This window comes from Cephus cinctus, unplaced genomic scaffold (assembly GCF_000341935.2).
Source record: "Cephus cinctus unplaced genomic scaffold, Ccin1 Ccin1_scaffold0080, whole genome shotgun sequence".
In the NCBI taxonomy this organism is placed as follows: Eukaryota; Metazoa; Arthropoda; class Insecta; order Hymenoptera; family Cephidae; genus Cephus; species Cephus cinctus.
Genome location: NW_014332821.1, coordinates 1,133,267 through 1,160,426, shown reverse-complemented (window position 1 = coordinate 1,160,426; position 27,160 = coordinate 1,133,267). Strand labels below are relative to the sequence as shown.

At 34.7% G+C, this 27,160-nt stretch overlaps 6 protein-coding genes across 18 annotated transcripts; 3 read left to right on the top strand and 3 right to left on the bottom strand.

Annotated features, from left to right (window-relative positions):
- Positions 1 to 240: 240 nt before the first annotated feature.
- Positions 241 to 4,616, bottom strand: LOC107271652 (S-phase kinase-associated protein 2). 4 transcript variants are annotated; one of them, XM_015747877.2, is made up of 6 exons: positions 4,537 to 4,616; positions 2,988 to 3,308; positions 2,431 to 2,713; positions 1,917 to 2,353; positions 1,710 to 1,837; positions 241 to 1,623 (listed from the first exon to the last, which is right to left on the bottom strand). In XM_015747877.2, exons 1-6 carry the CDS (start codon positions 4,614 to 4,616, stop codon positions 1,277 to 1,279), a joined length of 1,596 nt encoding a protein of 531 aa, XP_015603363.1. In that variant the 3' UTR covers positions 241 to 1,276. The 4 variants fall into 4 exon arrangements, with proteins under 4 accessions (XP_015603363.1, XP_015603381.1, XP_024944692.1 ...); XM_015747895.2 differs by lacking the exon at positions 4,537 to 4,616 and adding an exon at positions 4,262 to 4,417 and having other exon boundaries at positions 1,277 to 1,623; XM_025088924.1 differs by lacking the exon at positions 4,537 to 4,616 and adding an exon at positions 3,747 to 4,170 and having other exon boundaries at positions 1,277 to 1,623.
- A 1,257-nt stretch (positions 4,617 to 5,873) lies between these two features.
- On the bottom strand, positions 5,874 to 6,761 carry LOC107271338 (DNA-directed RNA polymerase II subunit RPB9). The gene is made up of 3 exons (XM_015747215.2): positions 6,526 to 6,761; positions 6,370 to 6,443; positions 5,874 to 6,263 (listed from the first exon to the last, which is right to left on the bottom strand). Exons 1-3 carry the CDS (start codon positions 6,652 to 6,654, stop codon positions 6,074 to 6,076), a joined length of 393 nt encoding a protein of 130 aa, XP_015602701.1. The 5' UTR covers positions 6,655 to 6,761; the 3' UTR covers positions 5,874 to 6,073.
- Positions 6,671 to 13,982, top strand: LOC107271308 (broad-complex core protein isoforms 1/2/3/4/5). Of its 7 annotated transcripts, XM_015747192.2 has the most exons (5): positions 7,281 to 7,427; positions 8,735 to 9,158; positions 9,245 to 9,701; positions 9,869 to 10,072; positions 12,038 to 13,982. In XM_015747192.2, the coding sequence occupies exons 2-5, from the start codon at positions 8,784 to 8,786 to the stop codon at positions 12,046 to 12,048; spliced, it is 1,047 nt and encodes a 348-aa protein (XP_015602678.1). In that variant the 5' UTR covers positions 7,281 to 7,427; positions 8,735 to 8,783; the 3' UTR covers positions 12,049 to 13,982. The 7 variants fall into 7 exon arrangements, with proteins under 7 accessions (XP_015602664.1, XP_015602678.1, XP_015602634.1 ...); XM_015747178.2 differs by lacking the exons at positions 7,281 to 7,427; positions 12,038 to 13,982 and adding an exon at positions 6,671 to 6,775 and having other exon boundaries at positions 9,869 to 10,146; XM_015747148.2 differs by lacking the exon at positions 12,038 to 13,982 and having other exon boundaries at positions 9,869 to 10,146.
- Positions 13,983 to 16,193: 2,211 nt separating this feature from the next.
- Positions 16,194 to 21,989, top strand: LOC107271287 (ankyrin-3). Of its 4 annotated transcripts, none has more exons than XM_015747093.2 (6): positions 16,194 to 16,388; positions 18,140 to 18,185; positions 19,534 to 19,877; positions 20,027 to 20,267; positions 20,346 to 20,589; positions 20,665 to 21,989. In XM_015747093.2, exons 1-6 carry the CDS (start codon positions 16,249 to 16,251, stop codon positions 21,216 to 21,218), a joined length of 1,569 nt encoding a protein of 522 aa, XP_015602579.1. In that variant the 5' UTR covers positions 16,194 to 16,248; the 3' UTR covers positions 21,219 to 21,989. The 4 variants fall into 4 exon arrangements, with proteins under 4 accessions (XP_015602579.1, XP_015602587.1, XP_015602597.1 ...); XM_015747111.2 differs by lacking the exon at positions 16,194 to 16,388 and adding an exon at positions 17,563 to 17,672; XM_015747101.2 differs by lacking the exon at positions 18,140 to 18,185 and having other exon boundaries at positions 16,238 to 16,388.
- Positions 21,990 to 22,430: 441 nt separating this feature from the next.
- Positions 22,431 to 24,246, bottom strand: LOC107271331. The gene is made up of 2 exons (XM_015747202.2): positions 23,147 to 24,246; positions 22,431 to 23,054 (listed from the first exon to the last, which is right to left on the bottom strand). Exons 1-2 carry the CDS (start codon positions 23,600 to 23,602, stop codon positions 22,644 to 22,646), a joined length of 867 nt encoding a protein of 288 aa, XP_015602688.1. The 5' UTR covers positions 23,603 to 24,246; the 3' UTR covers positions 22,431 to 22,643.
- A 143-nt stretch (positions 24,247 to 24,389) lies between these two features.
- Positions 24,390 to 26,929, top strand: LOC107271300 (NADH-ubiquinone oxidoreductase 49 kDa subunit). The gene is made up of 4 exons (XM_015747135.2): positions 24,390 to 24,549; positions 24,761 to 25,182; positions 25,299 to 25,770; positions 25,871 to 26,929. The coding sequence occupies exons 1-4, from the start codon at positions 24,449 to 24,451 to the stop codon at positions 26,274 to 26,276; spliced, it is 1,401 nt and encodes a 466-aa protein (XP_015602621.1). The 5' UTR covers positions 24,390 to 24,448; the 3' UTR covers positions 26,277 to 26,929.
- The last annotated feature ends 231 nt before the right edge of the window (positions 26,930 to 27,160 follow it).

Below are 27,160 nucleotides of genomic sequence, written 5' to 3'. Positions count from 1 at the left end.
TTACTTAATAATATATTTACAAATAATTAAGCATGAGATATAGTTTTCTTTACACGAGTACCTCTCCTTTTTCATCTGATACATATCATTCATCCTTGCTATTTTTAACAATATTTTCTTCAGCGTTATAACAAAGATTGCAAATTTTCCAAAGTTTTGAGCAGCAAATTTTTTAATGTACACGTGACTAACAATTACAATGATCATTAAAATAATCGACTGTTGTTTCTAAATGCAGCATCACGTTTCATCGAATGATTTATTTTATACAATGTACATAATATATTCGTGTTTTTAACATGGTTATCCATAATAGACAGAATTCACATCTACAAATAGAAAATATTTATATCTTTTTTCATATTATGGAAGAACTTTCCCCAATCTTAAAAGTAATGTACAATATTACGTCTAGTATCATGATATAGAAAAATGAATCACAAACAATAAAATCCTCAACAAAGGATATCATTACAAAAAGCATTTTTTGATAGTCTTGCAAGAGACTAAGAAAAAATGCTTTTGCGTAGAATAAGCAATTATTACAGCTCTATATAAATAAACAATTTCCTAAATTACTCAGTTTTAATTGCTCGCTGATTGTATTTTCATATATAATAGAAGTGGAAGCGTACCGCAAAACGTGCAGATAAAAGCACGTATGTACATGTGAGCAAGCGATGTTAAGTTATAAATCGAGAAACACAACCAAAAGAACGTATATTTATTTTCCCTAGTTTTTTTTACCAAACAACGCACACTTATTGTCTCATTTAGTTCTCATTTAGCCCTGCATTAATCTCTCAATTAACAATTACATAACATTAAACTCTTATCTGCACCTTAAATACAAATGATTGATTCAGTTAATATTCGCGAAATTTTTTATGAAATAAATGAGTGAACACAATATAGTCTAAGTGCCGAATAGGATTTATCTACATATAGTCACTTATGCATTCAAAAAATACTTTCACACAATCCCACCAGTAGCAAAGGATATTACTTGATTCTGACTCGGTATTCCACAAGCACCTTTTTCCGTATACAAATATAAGTCAATCATACCAACAAGTGCTACAAACATTCGCTCATTACCAGTCGTGTATTTCAGTTCAGCGAATACTCGAAACCAAGAAATATGATTTGGCTGAGGCAAAGATGTCGGGTTAAAACAGTCAGTTCAGTTCGTTTGTTGGTTAGTATACCTTTGGTTACAACGTTCAGTGCCATTTTGTAAGTAACTTCGAATAATTACCGCTTTTCACTCTTCAATCTAATCCCTAACACGCAATCCCCAAATACTTGTTCTTCGAACACCCACGGTTGGCCTGGCAACGGAACTATATAGAAACTTATTGAATGCAGTTTCGTTACAATTTGCTTGCAACGATGAAAGCGTAGCTTCCTCCAATAGGCCAAAGATATCCAAGTACAATAGGCTCTTCATATAAGCCAATCTCATATATGTCGAGGGTGGAATACTGTAACAACGGCTAAGTGATAAGTGCTCTAATTTTGTAAAATTCAAAAGGCTATGCACGGTGTTTATGGTTAGCATTGTACAGTCACTCAGATCGAGCTCAACAATGTCTGGGCAGCTTTTCACTAGTTCTTTTACATCTGTAAAAGAAAGGAAAAAAAAAAAAGATTATTTGTGGTTAGTTCAGGATAATAAAATACTGCTGAGAGATTGAATATAAACTCACTATTATCTGTCATAGTTTTTCGACAACCTGCAATATTGAGTTGTGTTATAGATGGGGGTAACGATGCACATAGGAATTCCATAGATTCCGAGTCCAATACACACCAAGCCATATTGAGTGCAGTTAGCCTACAAAATTAAATTATGTAAACAAAATGTACGTTGAGAATGTAGGTATGAGATAAATGAAGTTAAATCGAATAAGGACCTGCGAAGCTTCATTAGATCTCGCACACATTCAATATGGATACCTTCACACATGGTGAGGTTTAACATTTCCAGATCAGCGTTCTTGCTAATTGCCTTCGTACAGGCTTTATTTAGTGTACACTTCTCCAGTGACAATTTCTTCAAATATTTACATGTGGAAAGAAGACTCGCTAAGCCACTGGGAGATATCACCGACATTGATAAGTCCAAATATTGCAGTTTGCTGACATAGCCATCGAAAAGTACATCACTGTTTGGATGAAATATTGGATCAGCAATTTCTGCTTGTGCAAGCCTCAGGATTTGCACTCCACGTGGTAGTATGTGACCTAAAGTACCTTCATTTAGAACCTTACCACCAAGATCTAAACGAATCCATAATGCTTCATCCCGAGCTATCTGACACCACCTTTTGCAAACCAACATCGAGCGAACCTAAATCAAACGTGTTTATGAAATTAAGGATACAAAAGCAGACAAAGTACATTGTTATGTAATAAGTAATCTCTTACCAGGCATTTCTTGGGTAACCATTTAAGAATCATAAGGATCATTTCATCTGATAATTTATTAAATTTATCCTCTCCTACAATTGACGATTTCCTCTTTCTCCTGCATAACCAAAACTGATCCAGGTCACTCTTATCAGATGTATCAGCCACATCCTCTTTACTAAAACTCTGCTTAGTGTCTCCAAATGTTTCTGCTTCTACTCTTGATGCATAGCCAGATTCATTTTCCATGTTCGTATGGTAACCATTTGGATCTTCGAGATCAAATGGATCCTGTTCCAGTCTTTACAAAAAACATTGGTTATGTTATTATTTTGTAATGATGCATGGATCATATAATCTCGTTTAACTGAAAAGTTTGAACCAAGGCCAAATATATATGTCTCGTATTTCAAACATATTCAGTACAGCAAGTGATATGCAGTAAAGCAGTTATAAGTGCATTATTATAATTGTTCCTATTATTACCGTTATTTTACTTTTACAAATAGCGAACCTTAACAAAATTACATTCAAACACATGAGTCAGACTGCAAGCATTGTATTTGGCTACATACCTATCTATACTAATGGTGTCACAGCTACTTCCTCTAAATATTACATCTTGGCCCTCAAATAATCCATTATCAATAGAAGGCAGCTGTCTGCTGCTTTCTGAACTAGTAGGTGAAATAGTGCACTCCTGTGACTGTAACTTCTTTAAACTCTCACAGCTTACTTCTTCATCCTGCAGCATACTGACCCCCATGTCTTCTAATATCTCCGGTTCCACAAGACTGGTATCTCCAGTGCATGACCATCTTGCTCCATTTTTTGAAGCACTATTTAGAGTGCTATTTAGATTGTTGTTACATCCATCATCCAACCGCATACGTTTGCTAAAAATTATTAGAAAATATATTACAGTAATAGTCATGTAAGAGTCATGTAATAGTCTTTAAATAATTAAGCAACCTGTTCCACCATGGTGAAGGACAAGACTCATTACTCATTGCAAATTAAAAAATTCAGATTTAAAATGGAAAGAAGGTTTATAGGGTATTAAAAGCACAAGAATCTAATGCAAGGTGATGATATAGATAAGGTCTTTTATATACATTGTGCGATAGATTGGATCAAAAGAAGTCTTGTTCTACAGATTAGTCTGAGTATATTTTTATATCAGCAAAAATAATTGTATAGGATTTGAGGAAGCTTAGAGTAAACTTAATGAAAAGAGAATCAATGTAAAGCTTGATAATAAAAGTTTTTAAAAGCACTTGTGCACTGCATAGTAATAAGATAGTGAAAACAGTTATGAAAGACGTTGTAATTACACATTTTATTTGATAAATTAGTATAATTATGTGAATGGTCAAAAGATGTTTCTAATAAAACGACGCGTCTCGCTAGAATCCAGCAGGCGTCATTCCAAAGTTAAAAATTGTATATACATGAAACAATAATTTTCACATCGAAATATGCGGAACTAAAATCCACAGGACACTAAGCACAAATGTAGAATTTATAGGAATCACCAAAACGGAGCTCTATCCCGATTAGACGGCACGTGAGAGCCGAAAACTAAAATTTCTCGAGAACCAGAAATGGAGCGAAATTATATCAGAGCATAACGCGGATAAGATGAGTTGGGTATAAAATTTCATAGCCAAGTGAGTAAAAAGCCTCAAAACAAACTGAAACAACTGCGTAACGCTCAACGAAGCCACCAAAGCAAAAATGCTTGAGCCATTTTTCCAAAATGGTCACTGTGAACTGAAGTATAGATGAAAATCAGCTTTTCACTAATCATAATCACTACTAATAGATACAATTTTGGAGGGAACACCACCTGCTATACCAGCATGTCTCGCTCATGGTTGCCGAATAAATTTCTTTCTTTGACTACTTTCCACAACGTCCTTAATTAAAATGTCGTTGAGAAAGAAGTTTACAACTAAACGAGGGTGAAAACCACAGTAAAGGGTTCTTAACCTCACGTGCGCGCGCGCTCATGCACCTGCGCTCCCCCTAAGCAACAGGTAACATTTCCAGAATGCAGTAAACCAATTTTCTAAATCCGCAGAAATCATAATCACTAAAAATACTTCATAGTACGAGACTCACCTTTCGGATGGTGATAATTCTCCAGATTTCTCACATTGTTCTTTGGGCACTCGCGTGTTCTCCTCCACACCGGAATTCATTTTTGGCGGAATATTGTCAAACTTCTTTTTTTCAATCGCCACTTGCCACAAGAAAATAAAACAATCGCCAGTGGCGGGCTCCGATTGCTCCGTTACTTCGAGAATTATCGATATAATCAGGGACGCTGCTTTCTCATAGGCTAAGAATTCGATAATCTCGATAATACGTCTTTTCGAGGTATTGCAAGACTCGTTACGCGAGGTCTCGAAACAGAAAAAGGCGAATCCATTATGTATATGCTTGGGCGCCAGTCCCTTGTAAAAATAATTGTAAATCTTCTTCCTCTTCTATGATTTAATCGTAAATCAAACGGAATGCTTTCTAGAACATGACACTAAATGTATATGGCGAATATTTTTCAATGGAATTCAAAGTTTTAAATATAAAGAGATACATAAGTCTTTTGGAATAAAATGATTAAAAGTACGATTCCAAGAGAACACATATTTGCTCACAATCATGTGAAAATAATAATCTAAGATTGTTCATTCAATGGATTTATTTCTTTTCTATGAAAACCGAAAATTACAACCGCTTTCAGTTCTTACACTGAGTGGTCGTGTTCAGTCGTGTTCCATTAGTAAGTTTTCGCGCTCATTACAGTATTCTAATCAACTAGTGTCATCACATTTTGTTGCCTAATGATATAAGTAACTCAATCGTAACTCCATTACTAAATAGTGTTATTTGCTCTTATCATGAACTAGACAAATTACAAAATGCAACTAAAGATTATTGCAACAAATGGTAAACTGAAATGAAACCATCATAACCCTCAACTACATTTTGCTATTGGCATTATTGCTGCTTAAGCGGAGATAGTCGAAGTCGGTTTAAATTTCTAGCATAAAGAAAAACCTAGTAATTGGAATGAAGACTGCTTGTAACAGGCATTATTTCCATATGGACAGTGCTGATTAGAATATCTGTTGTATAGGCCAGTAAATTTGTGTTAGGAAAAGTGACTTGCAGCAGATATGACGTTCTCCCTTAGTACCATATATATTTGTAATTAGTATTCTCTTGCAGTTGCCAGATCAAAAGTTCTTTTCGAAATCTTTGGAAGATTACCATGCATATATATTTCGAATGTAGCAATATAAAGAACAGTATCATAGATTTTGTTAGAAAAATATTATCTTGTGATATACTCTTTTCCTTTTTAAAGTTCATTCCTTCTATAACATTGTGTTTTCATACTTCTAATAGAGCATAGTCGCTAAATGATATTCACATTGAATCAAAGTGTAGTATAATAATTTGTAGCAATACCTTTATTTTTACATTTATAAAAACCTCTTTTTTTCTTATATAGATTATTGTTAAAAACATACTATTTTATTTACATGGAAACTTATTGTTTAGGTATAACTACTGTTACATGATACAAAGATATATATTAATTAGATAATATTTTATTAAATACATTAACGTAATAAACAACAAAAATTTTAATTTATTCTGTCCACCGGTGAGAGCAATGTTGATTTGTACATACATAATACAATCTCATCTCTTCTTCTGCTCTTCTTGTTTGAGCTTGGAAAAATACAGCCTCACGGTGGTTACATTTTGGGCATGGATGTTCTTCTGTTCTTGGTAATGTTGGATCGGATATAACATCAGCAACAATGTGTGTCAATTCACTGTAAAAATAGAAAAGTAATGTCAAGTATCTTTTTATTGTCAAGAAAAGTATTTTCATTAAATGTGGTGCATTATATTTTATGAAAATCAATTACAAAAACTTACTCGATTTCGTGCATAATCTTATTTACGTAGATGCAATTGCTATCCGCTAGTTGTTTGAAGTCACAATTTCGGCACTAGGAGTTGAAAATAATTGTTAAAACGATTCAGTTGTTACCCGCCAAATGTTTAGGTTATGAAACTTTCTATTAAACTTACCGCGTACATCAGCACCTTGTTTTCTTTATCCTCTTTTGGATATAACATGTTATTGCATTCTTGACAAAATCTTATACCAACAAAACCTGGACCATCGTCGTGCGTATCGTATCCAGCAATCTTTGACATATTTCTAAAAGAATTATAACTTAAGTCTTATTTCTTAGATTTCAAACAATCAGTAACAGTCGACACCGCGTGGTACGCCGGAAACAAGAACAACCATTGGCGTAGGATTCACAACTAGTTGGTAATATATAAAAAATTAAACCAATATTATTGCCATCAAAATTGATGTTACGTTAATTTTTCTGTGAATATCAAGTACACAATAAACATTACTCTTTAAGGACAGTATAGGTTGCATATGGCTTATGCAATATAAAGAAATATTGATAATTAATGATGTCGTTATAATTTATAAGAGAATCTTCTTTGTGAAACATACTTCATGACGAATATACAATTCTACCGAAGAAAGTTAAAATTGGGCAAGTTTTCATGTATGCATGCCTAACAATATGCAAACAAATAAATGCGTCCTGTGAAACACAACTGTTAATAAAATCAATAAAATATTCTTTGCATATTAAAAAGAAAGGCATTATTCCATGCAGAAATTATAAATATAAGATCAGTACTTATCAAAATATTAAATCTGAAAAGTTCCGGCTAGATTCAGAAGATCGTGGATTCGGAAGCCACCACATTTCTTGAGTGTCCGCTTGGGGCGCTAGTGTTCCACTATACTTAATTGTAAGCTACCCCCAGCCTTACTACCCCCCACCTTGACACCCGTGCTCCCCTAGCCAGTGCAAATCTCGGCGGATGCATGTTTTCTTAAGGGATTCTTCCCAAAATTCATGTGAGAACCTGACGGATTCTATCAAAAGTCGACACTTGTGAGTGAAAAGAGATATTAGAGTAATACTCCAATCGGTATGTCATTAGATGAGTGGTGTATAACGTGATTGCGTGCGGTAAAACAAGGAGATACGTGAAACTTGTGCTCAAGGCGTTCCTGGGGGTGATGGCCCTCATGCCGACGGCGTCTCCCGCAAAGATATCACCATTTTTCCAATAACAAGGGATCCGTGCGTCTAATACAATGCGGCAATATCTTTGACTAACCTGAACGCTAGTCTGGCGCGGCACGTGATTACTGTTAGAAATGATCTAGTATTCTTGTCGTATCGGTTAATTTCCAGTGAGACTCGCTTGTACCTTTGTCAGCCGATTTGTTTTGTCGCACGTTCATCTTATTGTTCTTACGGATTTTTGCTAAATGCTATTTTCGGTACCGGATACTTTACCGTTAATGAGCACCGTTAAGTTTCTAGTACTCCTTGATTATATAGACGAGTATTAGATTTCGATTATTTACTCATGCTGTTTGCGCGGTAATGTCTTTTTCCATAATTTGTTGTTGCTCCAAGTTCCTGTACCTTGACAGCCATATTGTACAATATTTTAAACGCCTAATCGCACACCACGTTATACTGCTCATTTTAGGTTTTTCATTTATTTTCCTTGTCTTATTTGTCAATAATTATTTTCTATTGTGAATGTAACTCAGACATTGTATTTATAATAATTAACGGTTTTCTCTTGGATACTTCAAATTGTAAATGGGTCTTATGAATTATTTAACAATTTAACTTTCTATATGGAATTTTAATAAAGATATAAATAGTTTCAGGAAATTGTATCATTAGACAGTTTTTCTCATACACCTGTGAGTCTAGCATATGATATATATAGCTTTTGGCACAGACTCTTAGAACTTTGTTGATATTTTTATTTTTTAACTATCCCCTTGTTTAAGAAATACTCATGTAGTGTATATGAACAAAAAGTAGCATCATGGCTTTGTTTTATACAATGCTTACAATAATATATTAAATTAACTTCTAGATATCACAATGCTATAATTTGTCATGTAAAACTCATATTCTAGCTTGAAATTTCATAAATAATCTTTAGAGGACATTACTTTTTATCATAATTAAAATCAAGACTTATCCACTTTATATGTTTATTTTTGTGTCATTGTAAGGAACTATGGTAAAGCTCTCTTTCATAAGTTATTATTACTTAACATTTTTCATTGTTCATCCTATACCAATTTCAATTTTAAAATATTTTATACATCGTTCTTGTTAATAATGAAACTAATCAATAAAATTCAATAATCATTTATTTGTATTAGGCATACCCCGGATCTAGGAGTTACATATTAAAGGGTCTTACCATCTATCATGGAATCGGGGAGCAGTTTATCCACCCCAGGCAATTACCCGGGTGGGGATCGCCAGCAGTTTTGCGTATCTTGGAATTCTCATCAGTCCAATATGCACAATGCGTTTCCCAAATTGTTGAGTTCAGAGCAATTTGTTGATGTGACCTTGGCATGCGATGGTGGTTCTATAAAATGTCACAAGGTGGTCCTGTCTGCCTGTAGTGATTACTTGGAGCGATTACTACTTGAAATTCCCTGCACTCATCCCATCATATTTTTGAGAGACATGCGTATGTGGGAATTACAAGCCCTTGTTGAATTTATGTATCGGGGTGAAGTATATGTCGAGCAGCAACAGCTTGGCAAACTCATGCAGGCTGCCGAGGTTTTACAGGTATTGCAATTATTATTATTCAAAGATTTATAATATTCATATTTTTACCGTACCTAACAGTTTAATTTACTTTTTTTTTAATATAGATTCGTGGCTTATCTAGTCAGGGAAGGGATAGTACTCCCAGCGAAAGTGGTTCTCCACAGACTAGCACATCCGTCTTGCCATCTACGCCCACAAAAAGCGATATGCAAAATCTTAAGAATGATGAAACACTCTCAAACGATGCAAGCAGTGCAACTTTCCTTGAGGGCACATCCAGTGTCGCTTCCAATGCATCAAGCAATTCCTCTGTTACGACAACTCCCGCTGTATCTCAAAATGCAAATTCATCAAACTTCATGAACATAGAACACACCGAAGCACTACAGCACCTGGAAAAAGCACTAAGTGCTTGCGAAGCCACTCTCACAGAAACACCAGGCATGGTCAAAATGGAGCCAGACGAACAATTTACTCAGCAACAGGGAAGCAAACCTTATTCCATTAGCATGGTACCCACCAGTAACTGCAATCCTAGCAGTCCATTCCCTGCTATTGAAGGTAAGATGAAGGGTAGATATATAGAATATCGTTTTTTATTTTCAGGCACTATTATATATTTGTGTAGCAAGAATTTCTAAAAAAAAAAAGATGTTTAAATCCGTTATTTATATCTATATTATCTTGGGTCGTGGGTAAGAGTCCAAACAAGTCTTTTTATTTCTCAGGGTACCAAAGACGACAGCGACGTTCAGAAGAAGAATTGAAACAGGCCTCAGATATGGTGGCACGTGGAATGACGTTCCAAGTAGCATCAGAAAAGTATAAGATTCCAATCAGTACAATCCGATTTTACATGGTGCGGAAGGGCATTTTACAAAGGCGAAAAAGAGGACGTGGTTCGAGCAATATCGGCGTAAACAGTCAACCAGGTAGCCCGGCCAGTCCACCCTATCATATGATGAATTATCGCCTGCCAGAGAGCCTAAATTCCAGTCTACCGTAGTCTTGTGCAGAGTAGTGAGTTTTTAGACTTCACTTAAGACAAACCAATTGAGCGATGCTGTATTCGAGCTGTTCCAGACTGACCTTTTTCCTTTTGCTCTATTGATTCATACTAAAAATCTTATCATTTATTCAATTACCTGCAGTTGTTTATAATTTTTTTAATGAATATCTACTGCAATGTGCTGGTCATCGCACAATGTGCAAGAAATATGCTAACGTACAGTGGCAAACTGATTATTAAGATATTTGACTAGCTTATATTTGTATATGGCTATTACTTGTATATTTCACTTTTTTGAAATCTTGAACAGCTCTGTCCTATGTATGTTAAGAATTTCCATGTCTTTTTCGAGGCCCGGCATAAGGCAATCGACATTAATGCAAATTACAGACACCTCGGAATCATATTGAAATATTCTTTTATGGCTTTTCTCGTTTATTTAATTTCATTTATATATATTATCCAAACAGAGCGAACTGTTCTTAATATTTGGTGTATTGATAAATTATTAAGATGTATGTAAAACATCAAACATTTGTCTGCTGGCCAATTTATACGGTACATAATATTAATTAACATCACATTTTGTTTCTACGAAACATGCAATGTATAATTTCAATAGCTGATTTTGAAACATAGTTTTTGTATACTCTTCCAATTGTATAGACCAGTACATATACGTATATGTAGAATACATTGATTGCTTATTATATAAGTATAAGCAATATTGATTTCCTAATGTTGTACTCGAAGATCGTTCGTATGATTTATGCAAGGCCGCAGCCTGATCTTCTACTTACATTGGTAACCTAAAATTTATTAATTTTTTTTTTTCTAAGAGATAAAGAACTTCCTAAATTTCAGTTTGATTACAATTATATTAGAATTGCCGTGGAATGTTCATTAAAAAAAATCCGTGTTCGTAGTTCACTCAGAGAATCCATTGTTGCAATTTGTGTACAATAACATGTACGTACATTATTATCACTGTGCAACAGCACGTGTCGTCCAAAGCACTGCAGTGGATATACAAGCGTATGAAATTTGAATATTGATATATTTTTTAGTCTTGCAAGTTGATTAAAAGCTTGGTCGGTCATTAAACTTAAGATCACCTGCTCGCCGTACGTAAACGCATATTAGCTTGCAACTGCAACTTCTACCTTATTATATAGATATTTTTGTAGACACTTTTTATCATGGAAAGTGAGTTCTTTCTGCCGTATATTGTAATAACCTATACACCTTAACGACTTTTCCTGTAATAGGACTGGTATTTGTTCAAAGTTTACCATTAGCTTTGATAGGCATCACAAGAGTCAAGGAAATCATGACCTATGTAGTTTATTGCTTTTTACGTATTGGTGTACAAAGTGAAATTTGTAAACGACGATACACAATCTCACCATTTTTCATAAAAATGACAAGAAGCTCACTTTATTATTTTTATGAAGACTGGTATCGCCTTTTCAAAGAATTTTCTCATAGGAAGGCAGTAAACAATAGTGTACGCAGCATAAACGTACAATGTATTGCCTTTGTTAAATAGCATTTTGATAAAGTCATATTTTTCCATAAAACACCATAAACGCGATCAGATTACACTGTGAGAGCATAAGCAGGAAAGAGTGTCAGATACATAATGTAGATGAGCTGAGAATGCAGTTTCATACTTAAACTTCGATACAAATGTTTACGTACAATTCACGAATTAGAAGATCATGCGCTCGTTAAATACTTATTCATTTCCTATAGAGGACGAATTATTAACGTACAATAATTTTCAAATTTTATTCCCCCTTCCTATAAATGTGCTTTCTTTCATTCGACTCATCCCTATTTAATTATCTCATTCTCGACCTAGTGGAAATTTCGCGTTTTGTTTCAGGAAATATGTAGTGCACAACCTGACGTATTTTAAAGAATATCTATTACATGCCGTTTTCGAAGTGCCGATATTAAATAGTGATAATAAATAATGATATAACGATGAAATATATTAATACTTACGTGTTCGGTAAGTTTTATGTGTGAAGATGCCATGTAACAAATTGGAACTGTGCATGGCACATAAGTGACTAGAGACAGACAGCGTTAGTTGTTATATAACTAGTAAACATTAATTTCACTTGGTAAACGAGAGAAAAATCATTAGGATTATGGACATGTATCGCATATATATTTGTAAATATTAAGCATCCGCTGATTTGGATGGTCAAACAAAAAAAAACGTTATTTGGTAGCTCGCATTCTTTCCGTGTGCTCTGCGGTATAAATTATTGTTCTAAGAGTTCCAGTTGACAAAGGTTTTATACAGATCTATTGAACCAGTATTTCAAACCAATGATGAATAATTAGTTTTCTAATGACACAATGTGCTTTGTGTGAATTTAGGCGAGGAAAAGTGCTAACCAGTAATGCCGAGTGTTTCTAATATTATTTTTTAGCGAAACTTCGTGTCATATTCATGTGTATCATAAACTCTCACAACGTGTAACTAAACCACAATCAAAGAAGTGTGAACGATACTTAATAATTACTGTTAGAGCAACATTTAGAAGTAAGCATCCATTGTAGACGTGGATCGTAATTTAATTTTGATAATAGTTCTTAAACTGGCCACATTTTTGATTGTTTCTCTTATCGGTGGTATTACTATATGTAGATAGTTTCAATAGCTGGAAATAATGGCAGTTCGTTACATGGATTTACTATTTTAAGTTTTTCCACAGTTACCGAGATGAATCTTATATTAATTGATGGTACAACCATAGCGATATACAATGATCCTCAAAATGAAACATTGCAAATCTACGGTCTGCGTGGCTGCATTTCTTAGGATATTTATAGAGAACATTAACAGTCTCCTTTGTAGATTCTTTGTTCTGTAAATTTATTTAAAAATTGCTCATGTACTCATATTTCTTAGAGCTTTTCAAGTATGTTTGTGAACATTTGAAAAAGAATTTCATTCTTTTTTTTTCTCGTTTCCTCAATGCCACGTGGAAAACCACAAACTTCCAAAAATTTCAATTCACGCAACTACATATATTCACATTACAATTAAACATACTTGGTTGCGAATGCGTTTTGCAGGAAATTCAAATTTATAATCGGTTATTATTATTTAAAGGAATATAGCATCTCAACGATATTTATAATTGTAACCGGTACGCGCATGATTATCATTGATAGCGACATCAAGAATTTTCATACACGCGTGCGACACTGATTGATAATAATACATCAAATGAAATACGATATAAATGAGTTCAATAAATTCTTGTAACTTACGTATGTACATTCCAATAATTTGTATTAGATTCTCTTTTCACAGGACATGTAAAGTGTCTTATCACAAGACTTTTCCGAAACACTCGATGAAATAACATAATTATTTATTTAATTGATTCACTGAAGAGACACTTGATACCTTGTAAAAATTTCATTTTTAGAATATACTACTATAGTAATAAGTTAACGATTGTGTTACGTTTGACGTAATTAGTGTCGATGCGTGTACCAAACAAACTTATATCAAGCGGACATAAGCGATTAATATTGTACTTATTTCAATATGATCGAATAGGCATTATATTTAATACTCCTTAGGGAACCGGGAAACAGTCAAGTAATTTTTTGACAAATTTATTATTGTTACAGTTGTCTATTTGCTTAAATATTTTGTCATACCTCCCATGGATCAGATTCTTAGTAGAAACGATTGGAAACCTATATTGATCGAAATCACCGTAAAGGAGAAACATTTAAATTGATTGCCTTAAAACGTACACTCGTTACGTGATAATAATAAAATTTCAAATAACGAAGAATTCCTATAATCAATTTGACGATTAATGACTATTCCCTCGTAGTGGCATTTTCTAGATTTTTTCGTATATTATGCGCAGAGGCACACCTACTTTTTTTTCCTTCTTTTTTTAAGATTACGTAAGTTAAGAGCGACGTATTTTTCGAGGCTCAAATTTTTTTCCAGCTTCTTAAGATTCAAGTATTTTCATTTACGACATAAGAGAGATACATCGTGTTTTAAGAGTAAATTACTTAATTTTAAGATTGTGTAACATGTGTTAGCGGAGCATGCTTCTACTTAGATATATAGAGCAGCGATATAACAATAATTATTATAATTATAATGAATTATCAACATAAGGCATTTAATTAGTGCAAAGTATTTCTTAATAAAAGTAATTACAAAAATATCGCTGTGGCTGTTTAGCATTATTTTCATATCTGAACTATTTCTGTCATTTCCAATAATATGTTTATCGAGCATTTAAGTAAACTTTAATCTGAGCAGGTGGCAATAGTGAGATTCTAATAATACTAGAATTAATTTATAGCACTTTATACTGTTTCTATTGTCATCTTTTTGGTGTGTAGTTTCATGAAAACACCTGAACTATATGTATACACTATAAGGCCAAATACATAGATTTATATTAATACGTCTGATGTTGGAGAATAACTATTGCGCAGTTGCTCATTCAATTTCTCTGATAACAATGCAACAACAACGTAGAATATGATTCCGAATTAAAAAAGAATATGTTGTAAATAATTTGCTGCCAAAGTTTAACGTGTATCCGGAAATCCTTTATTGGGCATCTGGTTCATTTTGTCACAGATAAATATTCATTAACATGACTTACTGCAGGAAAAATGGTAAGCTAGTTAGCAGATATTTGTGAATAGCATTGTCAAGAAAAAAGCTTCTACGTTTCACAAAAATATAAAAACTTGGAATAAATGTTGACAATGACGTCAGGAAAACGTATATTGCATTTTCTTGCACAGCATGAAAGTCACACGCCGTCCCAAGAAGATGTACTTCGACGTCCAATCGTAAATGTGAAATCTGAGAAAAGTAAACTATATCTCGTGCAAATAACGCCGCATGGATAGATATTATTGTTTGCGTACGTTTTTGCAACGAAGTTAGCAAAAATTCATGTGATCATCATGTGTTCCGTATGAAAATTCACAAAGCTATTACATATAATTAAGCTCGTTGGTACTAACGAATTGCACGACTTCCAAGTAAACCTAGCAATATGGAAGTCTTGTAATTCCAAAGAGACTGGCAAATTTTCCGATTTATTTATAGGTAAGTTAAAACAAAGTGCAGTTTCGGTGTGACGACCTTGGCAGCCTTGAAGGAACCGATCGTTCGCGGACTTTAGCCTCGTAAACACGTGGAACTGTTGAAGATGAAAATGAAAAAATTGAACCACGCTTAAAAGAACACGTTTCTGTCGCAAGCTCTAGTGTCTTTTTCATGTCGATAATTCAATATGACACTGAGCTTTGCCAAGACGCTCTTGCGTTCGCGCAAACACGTGTTCAATCAGAGATCTTTCTCTTGATCAAGGTGCACGATCACTGCCAGGAAAGAACCTTAATGGCCACTTGGTCTTTGTCGTAGATCTAATTACTATTAATGATCTCTCAGATCTGTCTGTATGTCAATGACTTATAGCGTCGTTCAGGAATGTCTCTTAAAGATCCTTAAGATCTAAAAAAGGGATGATTTATGAATAATTACTTCAGCTGGATATATTGTACATTCAAATAATATATTAGACAATTGGACATCTTAGGAATAGACATCAGCATAGTACATTCAAGACCTAATGAAAAGTCTAACAACAAGATAGCATTTAAGAATTGATCAGTGATATCGTATAACAAACATACTTGATAGCTGATCGAATATGTGATATGACAGTAGACGACTGACGAGTCGTACTTCGCAATAATTTTCTTAAGCAGTTTGAAACAGATGCGAACAATGAGTCTACTGTATCTTCTTTTGTGCCATTGTTTAATTTCATTTATTCCTTCTTCAGCATTCACGGAGTAGCTGCGCTGAGCACGTTTTCATGTTGGGAATCAGTGTCGCTTCGATATACGCTGGACTAGGACGTCTCCGAGGATGAGACTTCAGTTTTCTCTGTTCCGTTCAGAAGCGAGAGTGACAGTCGTGGATAGAGTGCGAATAAAGCTCAAGGCCGGAAGTCATACGCGTCAAGTTGAATGTAAGACGGCGCGCAAAAGTGCGTAGTTGAAGAAGCCCTCATGCGCACGCTCTCGCACGATCCCTTTGTGTTATTTTCGGCGGAATCGCCGTTCAAAGCTTTAAATAGGACTCAGTTTCCGACGAAGAAGGCAGTTCATAATACTAATTCTACATGTTGGAGCATCGCACTATCTTTGATGTGAGTAAACAAGTGCAAAGGACCATTTATTATGCATTTTTCTCGTGTGACAATATCGTTGGAGCTGGCACGTGTCGTGAAGTTCGCGATTCTTTAGCGATTTCATCCTTTTTCTCTTACCGATTGGTGCGCCGTTGATAACGTCTGGTTAAAAGTGACAGTTTTATATCATTTTTATTTTTGTGGCTTTATTTAAAAAAGAACAGGTTAATGTTATCTTTTTTTGGTTCTAACTCACGTCATTTATTTCCATTCGTTCGTCGATTTTGTTTTAATTAAAACTTTTTACTTACCGCGAATTTATCTTGGCTTTTGTATAACAGCTTTTATAATGGTGTTATTATCAAGAATAGTATTTGTATAACAATGTATTTTTGGGTATTTTTTTTTTGGAAAATTTACTGGTTCCAGTTTGCACTTCATTAAGCTTTGTTTGAAGTCGAGGTGGGGAGGAATGATGCAAGTTTGCTTCACTCTTCAAACTTTGAGACTTCTTATAAGTACACAATTACCAAACTGTTGTGTAGATGCATACAAATACAGTGCACCCGGCCTGCTTGCTTATACGTCGAAATGCCACTGAAATACGAGCGATCTAGGTCGCAATTTAAATGCACCTGCGATCAAGCAAAAAGAAGATAAATGTAAAACGAATGACGAAAACGAAAATTGAAATTGACGCTCATAGCTATTTCCAAGACCACATGATTTACTAGCAGTGGGAATTGTAATCGCTTAATGTAACATATAAAAAGTAAAGGTTATCGTGGATAAAAAATAGCAGATAAATATAATTAGTATCAACAACTAATTCTCAACGATAAATAAAGTTCCTAAACATTATTAATTGAGCAATTAAGAAATTGAATGAAAATGATGAGCGAATTTAAAAGTACTTAAGAAAGTATTCTTTTGTAAAAATATTTTCTTTAGCCCTTTGTTTTTAGCTTTCAGGTTATTAGATCACAGCTGAATATTTTCGTTGACGCAGCAGGTGTCAGTAATGAACAGTTAATATGAAAAATAATAGTTATCGTAACATTAGCGGAAAGAAGTATAAATATCTTTAATAGAGACGCCTGTTTTCCGATTTAACATACTTTAAAAAATTTTTTAAATCTTAATGGATCACGAATAGCGTTTCGATCGTTTATCAGCTATTTACATTAAACAGATAGAGCGAGACTCGGCCATTGCTTCCCACTGTTTCCGGCATCATCGCCGAAATTGCGTCGTTTCTTGGCAAACCTGCGAAACATGATTTCGGGATTTTTCGACGTGAAGGTACACCACGTGGTCATTTTCCCACGAGCGCGATATTATTTTGGAAACCGTAGACATAGGTTATTCTTCGCGTAAAGTTGAAGCTAAGAAAAGCTATGATGACTTTCTTTTGGCTTAGCACGAAGAACTGAGAAATGGCAATGCATGTATACCTACTTATAGCTACTTTGACTTGCAAAGTAAGAAAATAATACCTCAGCATTTTTTTTCTATCAAATGTTTATTTATTTTTTACGATGCTAGAAATATGCCAAATTTAAAGATGACATCATTGTACCAGCCGAGGAAAATTGAATTTTACTACTATGCTATATGCATGTAATGAATATTAGATGTATCATTTTTCAATGACTTTTTCACTGTACAGTTGATTCTGTCATTTCGATTAGAACTTAGAATAATTCAAATTTAAGGCTGATAGTCTTTTATAACAAACCTTTAATGATGATTAATTTTTCGCTTTTCAGATATTCCGTTTTTACCGCTTGTAAAAGATATCAGAGGTTTATCAGAGTGCGTACACCAGTATATAAATAATGATGCACGAAAATGTCTGCATGCCATGTTATCATGCATATATACGTACTTCATGTATACTATGAATAGATCACGTGGGAAACTTAAATTATTTTTGTTTACTTAAAACGAATCTGTTTCATCTTGCACGAGGGTATAAAAGCCCCAGTCACAAATGGACTAGAATCATGTCAAGGTTCAGTCGACACTTCATCAACATAGGTGTAACAATAATTAAAAAATGTTTGGACAAACGTTGGTTCTGTGAAAGAAACTTAGTGAAATTTATCATTCAATTGTGGCATATTTAAGAACGTTATTTATAAATAAAATCATAGAATCGAGTGGGAAATATTTATTCAAGAGAAATAATCAGTGTATTTTAAGGATTCATTAGATAACTTCCATATAGGAAATATTGCTTAGCTTTTGTTTTTCCAATTAACTGCATTGACTTAATTATATATAACACTAGAAAGACCGTAACTTAGTATATACCTATACATATTGCCCAAAGCAGTCAAAATGACTGCATTGTGAAAGAATAACTAATGTGTAAAGAAATTTGATTAAAATTAATTTTTAATATTTTTCATATTATTTACAGTTGTATACTTCTATTCGACATTTCTTTCATGAATTTAGGGCGCAAAAGAAATAAAATAAACAACTTGTTAGAACAAGTATCACTGCATAAAGATTCGAATAACAAGTACTACTTCAGCTTATTGAGCAACTGCAACTCATCAAGTATACGCCCAAATCGACAATTTATCATGTACTTGTATGTTATCATGTGACGATAATCGAAAAAAAATGAAAACTGTTATTTCAATACAAAGCCGAACTGGTCATATAAGGAATTTACTCAATTCAATAATAAGAGTCATTTGATTATTTAAAATTTCCCAAGCAGTCAAAATGACTGCTTTTGGGCAATATAGGTATAACACATATATATATACCGGAAATGAAGGAGGGGGGAGTTAACTACAATTATTAATAAACGCATTTATATGTTGTACAAAAAGTCACAAAGTTCTAAGAAATTGTGTCATTATATACATAATTGTTTTTGTAATTGAAATTAAAAAGCAGTCAAAATGACTTCCTTGGGCAATCTAGTGTTAATCATCCATCATCGATATTTTTGGTCGTCATGAACTTCAAAAGTACAAAATTTCTTTGGCCTGCATTATAAAAGAAAAGTGTCACGGTGAAATTCATCATAGATCAAATAGCGATGCATGATCTGTGAAGCTCTGAAGTCTTCATAACTACTGAACTATATTATGTCTGTTAATGCAACTATTAAGTGATGCAATGATAATGTCGCAATTCGTAGATGCCGGCCGAGTGCATCGCCAACCCATTACAGCGGGAGCTGGCCGACTCGATAATTCGAATGCAACCCCTGGACGAAATTCGAATTCTATTGGCCTGCGGAGCTAAACCCAACGAACCCGTCACTCAAGGATTAAGACCTTTGCACTATGCAGTTTGGCAGAGATACGAGGATGCCGCTCAGCTTCTTCTCGTCCGGGGCGCTGATATTGATGCTACGGACGAGTGCGGCTATTCAGCCCTTCACTTGGCCGCAGAACATGGTTACCTGGATCTGGTAAAATTGCTTCTCAAATATGGTGCAAAGGTCGATCATCGCCAAGATACTGGTGAACTTTTTCCCAGGTGAGATCTAGGTTTAATATATAAGCTTCCATGCTTTTTTTCTTTCTTTTCAAAGTAATGAGCGTGAATCTTAAATTTGAAGAGTTAGCAATATTGTGGAAGCAGACTGAGTTGGCCTTTTTATTGAAGAATAATGAAACTAATTACAGAACCATGCTTTGCGATGAGCCTCTGCGTCTCGCGCTCAGGAATCGGCACATAGAAGTGGCCAGAACTTTATTGGAGGCTGGTGCCAATCCCAATAAGAGATACTTTTTTGGATCGGAAATTAATCTCGTATCGCCTTTGGATTTGGAATGTATGGAATTGTTATTAACATTTGGTGCACAACCAAATACTAGAGATCGTGCTGGACTGACTCCACTTATGAAAGCGGCTCGATTGCCACAGGTAAGTAAATTGTCTGTATAATTCGATATTTTAGATTAAATTACCTTCATTGGTATAATTCAATTTATATCGTCTTAGGGTATGTCGTCCGTTCTTCTCTTGCTGAACTATGGCGCGGATGTGAACTCGATGGCCGATGCCAGACACGACTATCGAACGGTCCTGCATTACGCGATACTTGGTGGTGATCCAGCAGTAATAAATCTTCTATTGAAGCAGGGCGCCAGGCTAGACCTTGGTCCAGACTATCAGAAACCTTCGGCCTTAGACATATCTATACTTAAGGGAGATCCATCGATCGTAGAGATGTTGCTCAATTCAGGTTAGTGATCACAGACACACTTCGATGACTATAAAATGTTATTGTATTCATTGAATGATTTATTTGTCGTCATAGGAGCCGATGTGAACGCAACTTCACCCATAATCGGGTCGCCACTTCATGTTGCCTGTGCTGACAACATCCCAAATAGACTGGAGATTCTTTGTATGCTACTAGAACGTGGTGCAGATCCCAATTTGGTAATTCGTAGCGACGACGGACCCGCCTTGAGACCCGTTCTCGCTGAGTACGTCGCTTCCAATGAGAATCCGTCAGTGGAAGTTGTCGCATTACTATTGAAGTATGGTGCGCGCGTTGTTATAAAGACCCAATTTCGAGACCCTCACGGTATTTTAAACTCCCTGCAAAATACTGCGGACAAGCCTAGGCTTCTGAGAGCTTTACTAGAAGCCGCTGAGAGCTTCGATCCGTGCATGATAAGAAGATCAAGTAGCTTGACAGATGCGCAGAAGGCTCTTGTTATGGAAGCTGCAAGGACTCCTTTGCCGCTGACGCATCAGGCGAGACTAATTGTTCGCAAACTGTGCGGAACGAAATTGCCTAAGATTGTCAGAAGACTCCAGTTACCGCAATCTTTGCACCGTTATCTACTCTACGATTTTCATTAATTTTTTATAGAATTGGATGATTGATTCTGGCCCAGGTGAGAGAAGTTTAATCTCTCTTTAATCATCGCGATGCTTGAGGCATTATTAATGTTTTTTCTATAATCCAATTTACGAAATTCTTTTTTTTTCATTTATTACGTTATTTATTGTTAATTACGCACAAAGAGAATGTGTAATAACTTACTAAAAATGGTACATATACTATAGCTATGACCGTTCATAATTTACTCGTTTTTCTTATCATACGTTAATACCGATTTTTTCTTTTTTCTCTACCCTTTTTATTTTAAGTCATCGAATGACTTGAATTTTTAAGGTTTCTTCTCTTTTCCTGGTCAGTTTTTATATATATGCGTATTTTGAATATTATATCCAATAATTGACTGCGTTTATTCCCTTCGTATAAGACGGATGTGTTCAGATTTATTATTCTACAGTTAATTCACACGATTAATCTTTAATCTCTTATTGCCTCGAGACAATAATTTTCTGTGGAATGAATCGTTCACAGTCTAGCTCACGTGGTCCTCTAGAGGTCCCAGTATTATTCTCTCGTATTAATCATTATTTATGGCCACGTATAATACTTGACAATAATGCGTAAAAACAATTGTATCAGCGCATCACGATCGTATTATTAAAAAAACATGATTCTGGTGTGCTCGACGCATTTGTTGATTTAATACGCTAACGAATATTTAATTTTGTACCTTTGTATTTATACGCTGAGTAGAAATTAATAAGTTAAATAAAAAATTGGCGTAAAGTATATGCACTAAGAGTTCTCTTTTACGTTTCCCAAATTGTCCAGCGCATCAGCATTAAGATAACTTACGCTGCTCTATACATGTATCGTCTTTTTATGCGCATTCGTGAAGTGTCGCCAGACTATCTCGTCACCGTTTAACTATCAATAACTTATTTGCGATCATTGAATCAAATATTTAACTAGACTCCAAGAGTGCACACAGAATCTTGGCTAGCACGAGCAACAATGGTCCTCTCCCTTCTCTCGAAATAGCAGACCCAATACCGCGACTTACGTCAAACTTTTGGCAGTACTCTCGCCATGATGAAATGCAAATTTTATGATAGCGTTGCGAATCAAATGATATATCTGCGATTTATCATCAGTAATAGTTTACCCTATGTTTACTTAAACATCAATATCACATTGGTTCGGATATACGAATAACTGAAAAATATATTGTATTATAATGTTAATAAGCGATTGCGATTTATTCTGTATCTTTACATCTATATATGAGTTTTATTTTTACATCCGGAAAGAATAAGGACCTATAACGGCATGCACTGATTGTGGTAACGTGCCAAGTGGTATTGAGTAAAGAGAAAAAGAAACTTTTAGAACCGAACTACAGTCTATTAATTAATCTGTAGTTGTTAAAGAATGTAATATGCTTTTTATGTTCTTGGTATAGGCACTTTGAGAAAGCTGCATGTTGCGTCGTATAGGACTTGATGAATTCGCAATTTGGCTACTTGTACCTGATTATTGTCTTTTATATTCTTTAGTTCCTCCGCTACAAAATTTCCGAATGCAGTATTAGCGTCCTTCTCTTGTGAATCTGAACCAGTGAAAGACTTTACAACGTGTAACTTCGTATCTTCAGCGTCCCGAGTTTTTTGTCGTTTATTCGTGAGCTCCAGGAGGTTTGGTTCGGAACTGACACTCCTCTTTAGGGAGCCAGGCGATTGTTGAGTAGCCTCTGGTGCTTGTATCTGTTGTAAATTGTAATCCAGGGTGATTTCTCCCGGTTCAAGAGAGGTAAGAGTACTATTTTCACTGTCGTAATAGAAGACATTTTGAATTTCCTGTTAAAAAATATATAAAAAAATGTTTCGTAAACAAGCATCATGAAAATTATGGACATTGATCATTATTACAAAGATCTGTTATATATCACCGTAGTAGAAATATCAAATTCGTGTTGAACACCATCGAAATTATCATTTTGATTCACAGATGTCAATGGCTTCTTAGTCACGTCGTCCTTGAGGAACATCAGAAGATCCAGAGCGAACCATTGTGGTTTTCTTACCAAAGAAGTATTATTTGGTCCTGCTGATAACTTTGCAGAATTCCATCTTCTATATTCCTTTCTAAATGAACTTCGAAGCATATAAAGTTTCTTCTCTACGTCGGCCAGTGAACAATTAAAATGATTCGCCATGTCTGTTAGAGCTTCGCGACGCAAACGGCGGTTTTTGTAAAATTCATGGGTCGGATCCCAAAGACATTTACGTTCTTTATACATCTCAATAAGAATTGTTGTACTGTTCTGATCCCATTCCGGCACGCATTCTTGAGCAGGTACTACAGATACCGATGTAATGGATATCGTACTAGGTTGTGACGACATCCTCGCTCGATCAAAATTGCTAGGAATTTAATTGGAGCGTCTCTATTTTTCAGGTTCAAGGTTTCGATATTAATACTTTGATATGAAATTTATAACCGTTTCTCAGACCCTTCTTGGACTCCAAACAACACCAGAGTATCCCTATGGAAACCCAGATTTTACCCAGCTGCCAATCGACCGGTACTGTCATACCTTTTTCCGATCATCAAATGTTCTGTCAATGTATACCTTACAATATTTTTCTGCTTCATTGCTCTTGAATTTATAATATTATGTTATTATATAATTAAGCTCAGTTCTGACAATTCATCAATTCTTATATTTCTTCTGGAGGATATATCCAAACAATAAACTTTAATATGGATGATATCAAGGGATTGCGAGAAATTCAAGTAACACAACTTATGCATATAACATTAAAGGTAAATAATCTTTTATTCTCAAGGAAACGATATATATATATATTTATGTGAATTATATTTGAAATATTTAAAATAATATACAGGATATAACTATTTAGTTAATTAGAATTAATAAAATTGTCGAAACATGTTTAACATTTAAATTTAGTACAATGGTATAAAATGTACGCTCTCTAAAATTATATAGGCATCGTTTTCTATTAGTTTATATATTACAATATTTTGCGTTTATATTTAAATAAAATATATCTCTAATCAGTCTTACAGACTCAAGATTTTACTATTTGAACTAGAAAAAAATGTGACACGGTAGATCTTAGCAATTTTGCTTGATACCTATATCACAGACCACTTATTCACGTAATAATATGTAACAAGATTGGTACTACAATATGGTGCTGATGTGGATTAGCCGTTCTGAAAGATGGCGGCTGCAGTGTTGAAGACCGTCCTAAGAAGTTCTACGAGATATTCTTTGGACGGAAGGACTCTATTACGGAATAGAGCTCCAATTATTTATAACAGGTAAACATAATATTTAGTGAATCTGATTAATCATGCTGACTACTCCATTCGATTACGTAATATAACCTATTAACCTAAACGCACAGTGCAATCTAATTTAATTAATTTCTGCATTATGTTTATTAAATTTTACTATACTTCGTTTTAGGCTACATTATATTTTACAAAACAGTATGCTAATTCAATTGATATAGATATCTTAATTTTCTAGTCAGCGAACTGCAAACGTTTGGTATCCAGATGAGGAATTTATCAAATCCTTTGATAATCCCACCTTCGCCAATGATCAATATGCTAGGTGGAAGAAGTTTAATTTCGAAGAACCTCCAGAGCCAATTGAAAGCAGACTTAAAAATATTCAAATTAATTTTGGTCCACAACATCCTGCAGCACATGGTGTATTACGTTTGATTTTGGAGTTGGATGGAGAAACTGTTGTAAGAGCTGATCCACACATTGGTCTACTGCATCGTGGAACTGAAAAACTTATTGAGTATAAGACATACATGCAGGCTTTGCCTTATTTCGACCGTCTAGATTATGTATCTATGATGTGCAATGAACAATGTTTTTCTATGGCAATAGAAAAGTTGCTTAACATCGAAGTCCCATTACGTGCAAAGTACATACGTAGTAAGTGTTTGATACTCCTATATATCTTAACCCTTAATCTTCAATATAAACAATGGAAAGTAGACACTACATACATGCTTATAATAATTAAATATATTGAAACGCTTTTTAAACAGCTTTATTTGCGGAAATTACTCGAATCTTAAATCACCTAATGGCTATCGGAACCCACATCCTGGATGTGGGGGCTCTGACTCCTCTATTCTGGCTGTTTGAGGAGAGAGAAAAATTGATGGAATTCTATGAACGCGTCAGCGGTGCTCGTATGCATGCAGCTTATATTCGTCCAGGTGGTGTATCTTTGGATATGCCATTGGGACTAATGGACGACATATATGAATTTATAACTAAGTTTTCTGAACGTCTGGATGAAGTTGAAGACCTTGTAACTGAAAACAGAATTTGGAAAGCTCGTACCATTGATATTGGTGTCGTAAATGCTGAGGATGCATTAAATTATGGCTGCAGTGGTGTCATGCTGCGTGGATCTGGAATTAAATGGGATATTAGAAAAAGCGCACCCTACGATGCATACGATTTAGTCGATTTTGATGTACCCATTGGAATGAAAGGAGATTGTTACGATAGGTGAGTCCCACAACCAAAAATATTAAAACTCATTGTAACAGTATATAAATAAGAATGTTCCTGTTTGCACCAAAAAGTTTATTATTTTAATCATTCCTAGATACCTCTGTCGAATGGCAGAAATGCGTCAGTCCCTACGAATTATTCACCAATGTCTAAATCAAATGCCAGCTGGTGAGGTCAGGACTGACGATGCCAAGATAGTACCACCAAGTCGTGCCGAAATGAAGACAAGTATGGAGGCTTTGATTCATCATTTTAAATTATTCAGTCAAGGTTTCCAAGTACCACCTGGTGCCACTTATACCGCCATAGAAGCTCCAAAGGGTGAATTTGGCGTTTATCTTGTGAGCGATGGAAGCAGCAAGCCCTATCGTTGCAAAATCAAAGCTCCTGGCTTTGCGCATCTAGCTCTACTAGAAAAAATAGGGGTAGGCCATATGCTCGCTGATATCGTAGCCATCATCGGTACTCTCGACGTTGTCTTCGGCGAGATTGATCGATGAGCTTTTATTGAACACATAGTCACAAAGTAAGAACGTCATTCGTCATTCTCTAATGTACGAGGGATCTTCATAAACCACCTAGAAATTTTTGAAAGACCCTCATTTGAAAATACGAAACGTTACAATCGAGTCCTTTCTATTTACATTTGCGTTGCATTTATGCAAATAAAAATCAAAATGCAAATGTATAATGTATTCGTTAAATTGTTACGAAAACTGTCACTAACCTGAGAATACGGGATTATAATAAAACTTAAATTAATATCGCCTTTGATTATCACAGTTATCATCCTGCAGTCAGTTCCATATTTTATTAAGAATTTCTAACAAATTCTTAAATTTTTACCCTAGATTCTTCTATTAATTTTATATAACTGCAAGTGCGTATACGATTAGGCATCTATATTAAATGAGAAATAGTAACAAAACATTTGGACATCAAAACTATTTCGGCCTACTATTACATCTTCAAACCATTGTCCAGCTTTCTTCTTTCTGTTGCATTGTCATGTAGTATAGAAAGCGGGCAGAAGGAAAGTATATACATATCATGAATGTTGGCCTTGTGCAATATTTCACCGTTATATTATTCTAACGAAGTAGCAAGAGAACATAAAGTATTACATGAAATGGAGCATTTTACCTGCTAGGAATATATAAGGTTTATTTGCGAGTATCTGATGAGATCTTCTCGAGACTTTCTTAGCATAACTATACATGGTTAGTAAAATTCAAATCCATATCCGTTATACTATATCACAATTTTGACGTTGGCAAAAACCTAGACGAATACTCTACATTGTCAATATAAGTACAATTCATTTAATTCCAAATATTATGGTCTTCTTGATTGTATTGTCCTCGTTCTATCATAATGTGGCATT

Coding starts and splice junctions, on each gene's coding strand:
- LOC107271652 (XM_015747877.2), bottom strand. CDS start 4,616: ATGAATTCCGGTGTGGAGGAGAACACGCGAGTGCCCAAAGAACAATGT. Junction 2,354..2,430: donor GGTTACCCAAGAAATGCCTG/GTAAGAGATTAC, acceptor CGTTTGATTTAG/GTTCGCTCGATGTTGGTTTG. Junction 1,624..1,709: donor AAAAACTATGACAGATAATA/GTGAGTTTATAT, acceptor TTTCTTTTACAG/ATGTAAAAGAACTAGTGAAA.
- LOC107271338 (XM_015747215.2), bottom strand. CDS start 6,654: ATGTCAAAGATTGCTGGATACGATACGCACGACGATGGTCCAGGTTTT. Junction 6,444..6,525: donor ACAAGGTGCTGATGTACGCG/GTAAGTTTAATA, acceptor TTCAACTCCTAG/TGCCGAAATTGTGACTTCAA. Junction 6,264..6,369: donor AAGATTATGCACGAAATCGA/GTAAGTTTTTGT, acceptor CTATTTTTACAG/TGAATTGACACACATTGTTG.
- LOC107271308 (XM_025089005.1), top strand. CDS start 8,784: ATGGAATCGGGGAGCAGTTTATCCACCCCAGGCAATTACCCGGGTGGG. Junction 9,159..9,244: donor AGGCTGCCGAGGTTTTACAG/GTATTGCAATTA, acceptor TTTTTAATATAG/ATTCGTGGCTTATCTAGTCA. Junction 9,702..9,868: donor TCCATTCCCTGCTATTGAAG/GTAAGATGAAGG, acceptor TTTATTTCTCAG/GGTACCAAAGACGACAGCGA.
- LOC107271287 (XM_015747093.2), top strand. CDS start 16,249: ATGCGCACGCTCTCGCACGATCCCTTTGTGTTATTTTCGGCGGAATCG. Junction 18,186..19,533: donor GATATCAGAGGTTTATCAGA/GTGCGTACACCA, acceptor CGCAATTCGTAG/ATGCCGGCCGAGTGCATCGC. Junction 20,268..20,345: donor AAGCGGCTCGATTGCCACAG/GTAAGTAAATTG, acceptor ATATCGTCTTAG/GGTATGTCGTCCGTTCTTCT.
- LOC107271331 (XM_015747202.2), bottom strand. CDS start 23,602: ATGTCGTCACAACCTAGTACGATATCCATTACATCGGTATCTGTAGTA. Junction 23,055..23,146: donor AATTTGATATTTCTACTACG/GTGATATATAAC, acceptor ATTTTTTAACAG/GAAATTCAAAATGTCTTCTA.
- LOC107271300 (XM_015747135.2), top strand. CDS start 24,449: ATGGCGGCTGCAGTGTTGAAGACCGTCCTAAGAAGTTCTACGAGATAT. Junction 24,550..24,760: donor GCTCCAATTATTTATAACAG/GTAAACATAATA, acceptor TTAATTTTCTAG/TCAGCGAACTGCAAACGTTT. Junction 25,771..25,870: donor AAAGGAGATTGTTACGATAG/GTGAGTCCCACA, acceptor AATCATTCCTAG/ATACCTCTGTCGAATGGCAG.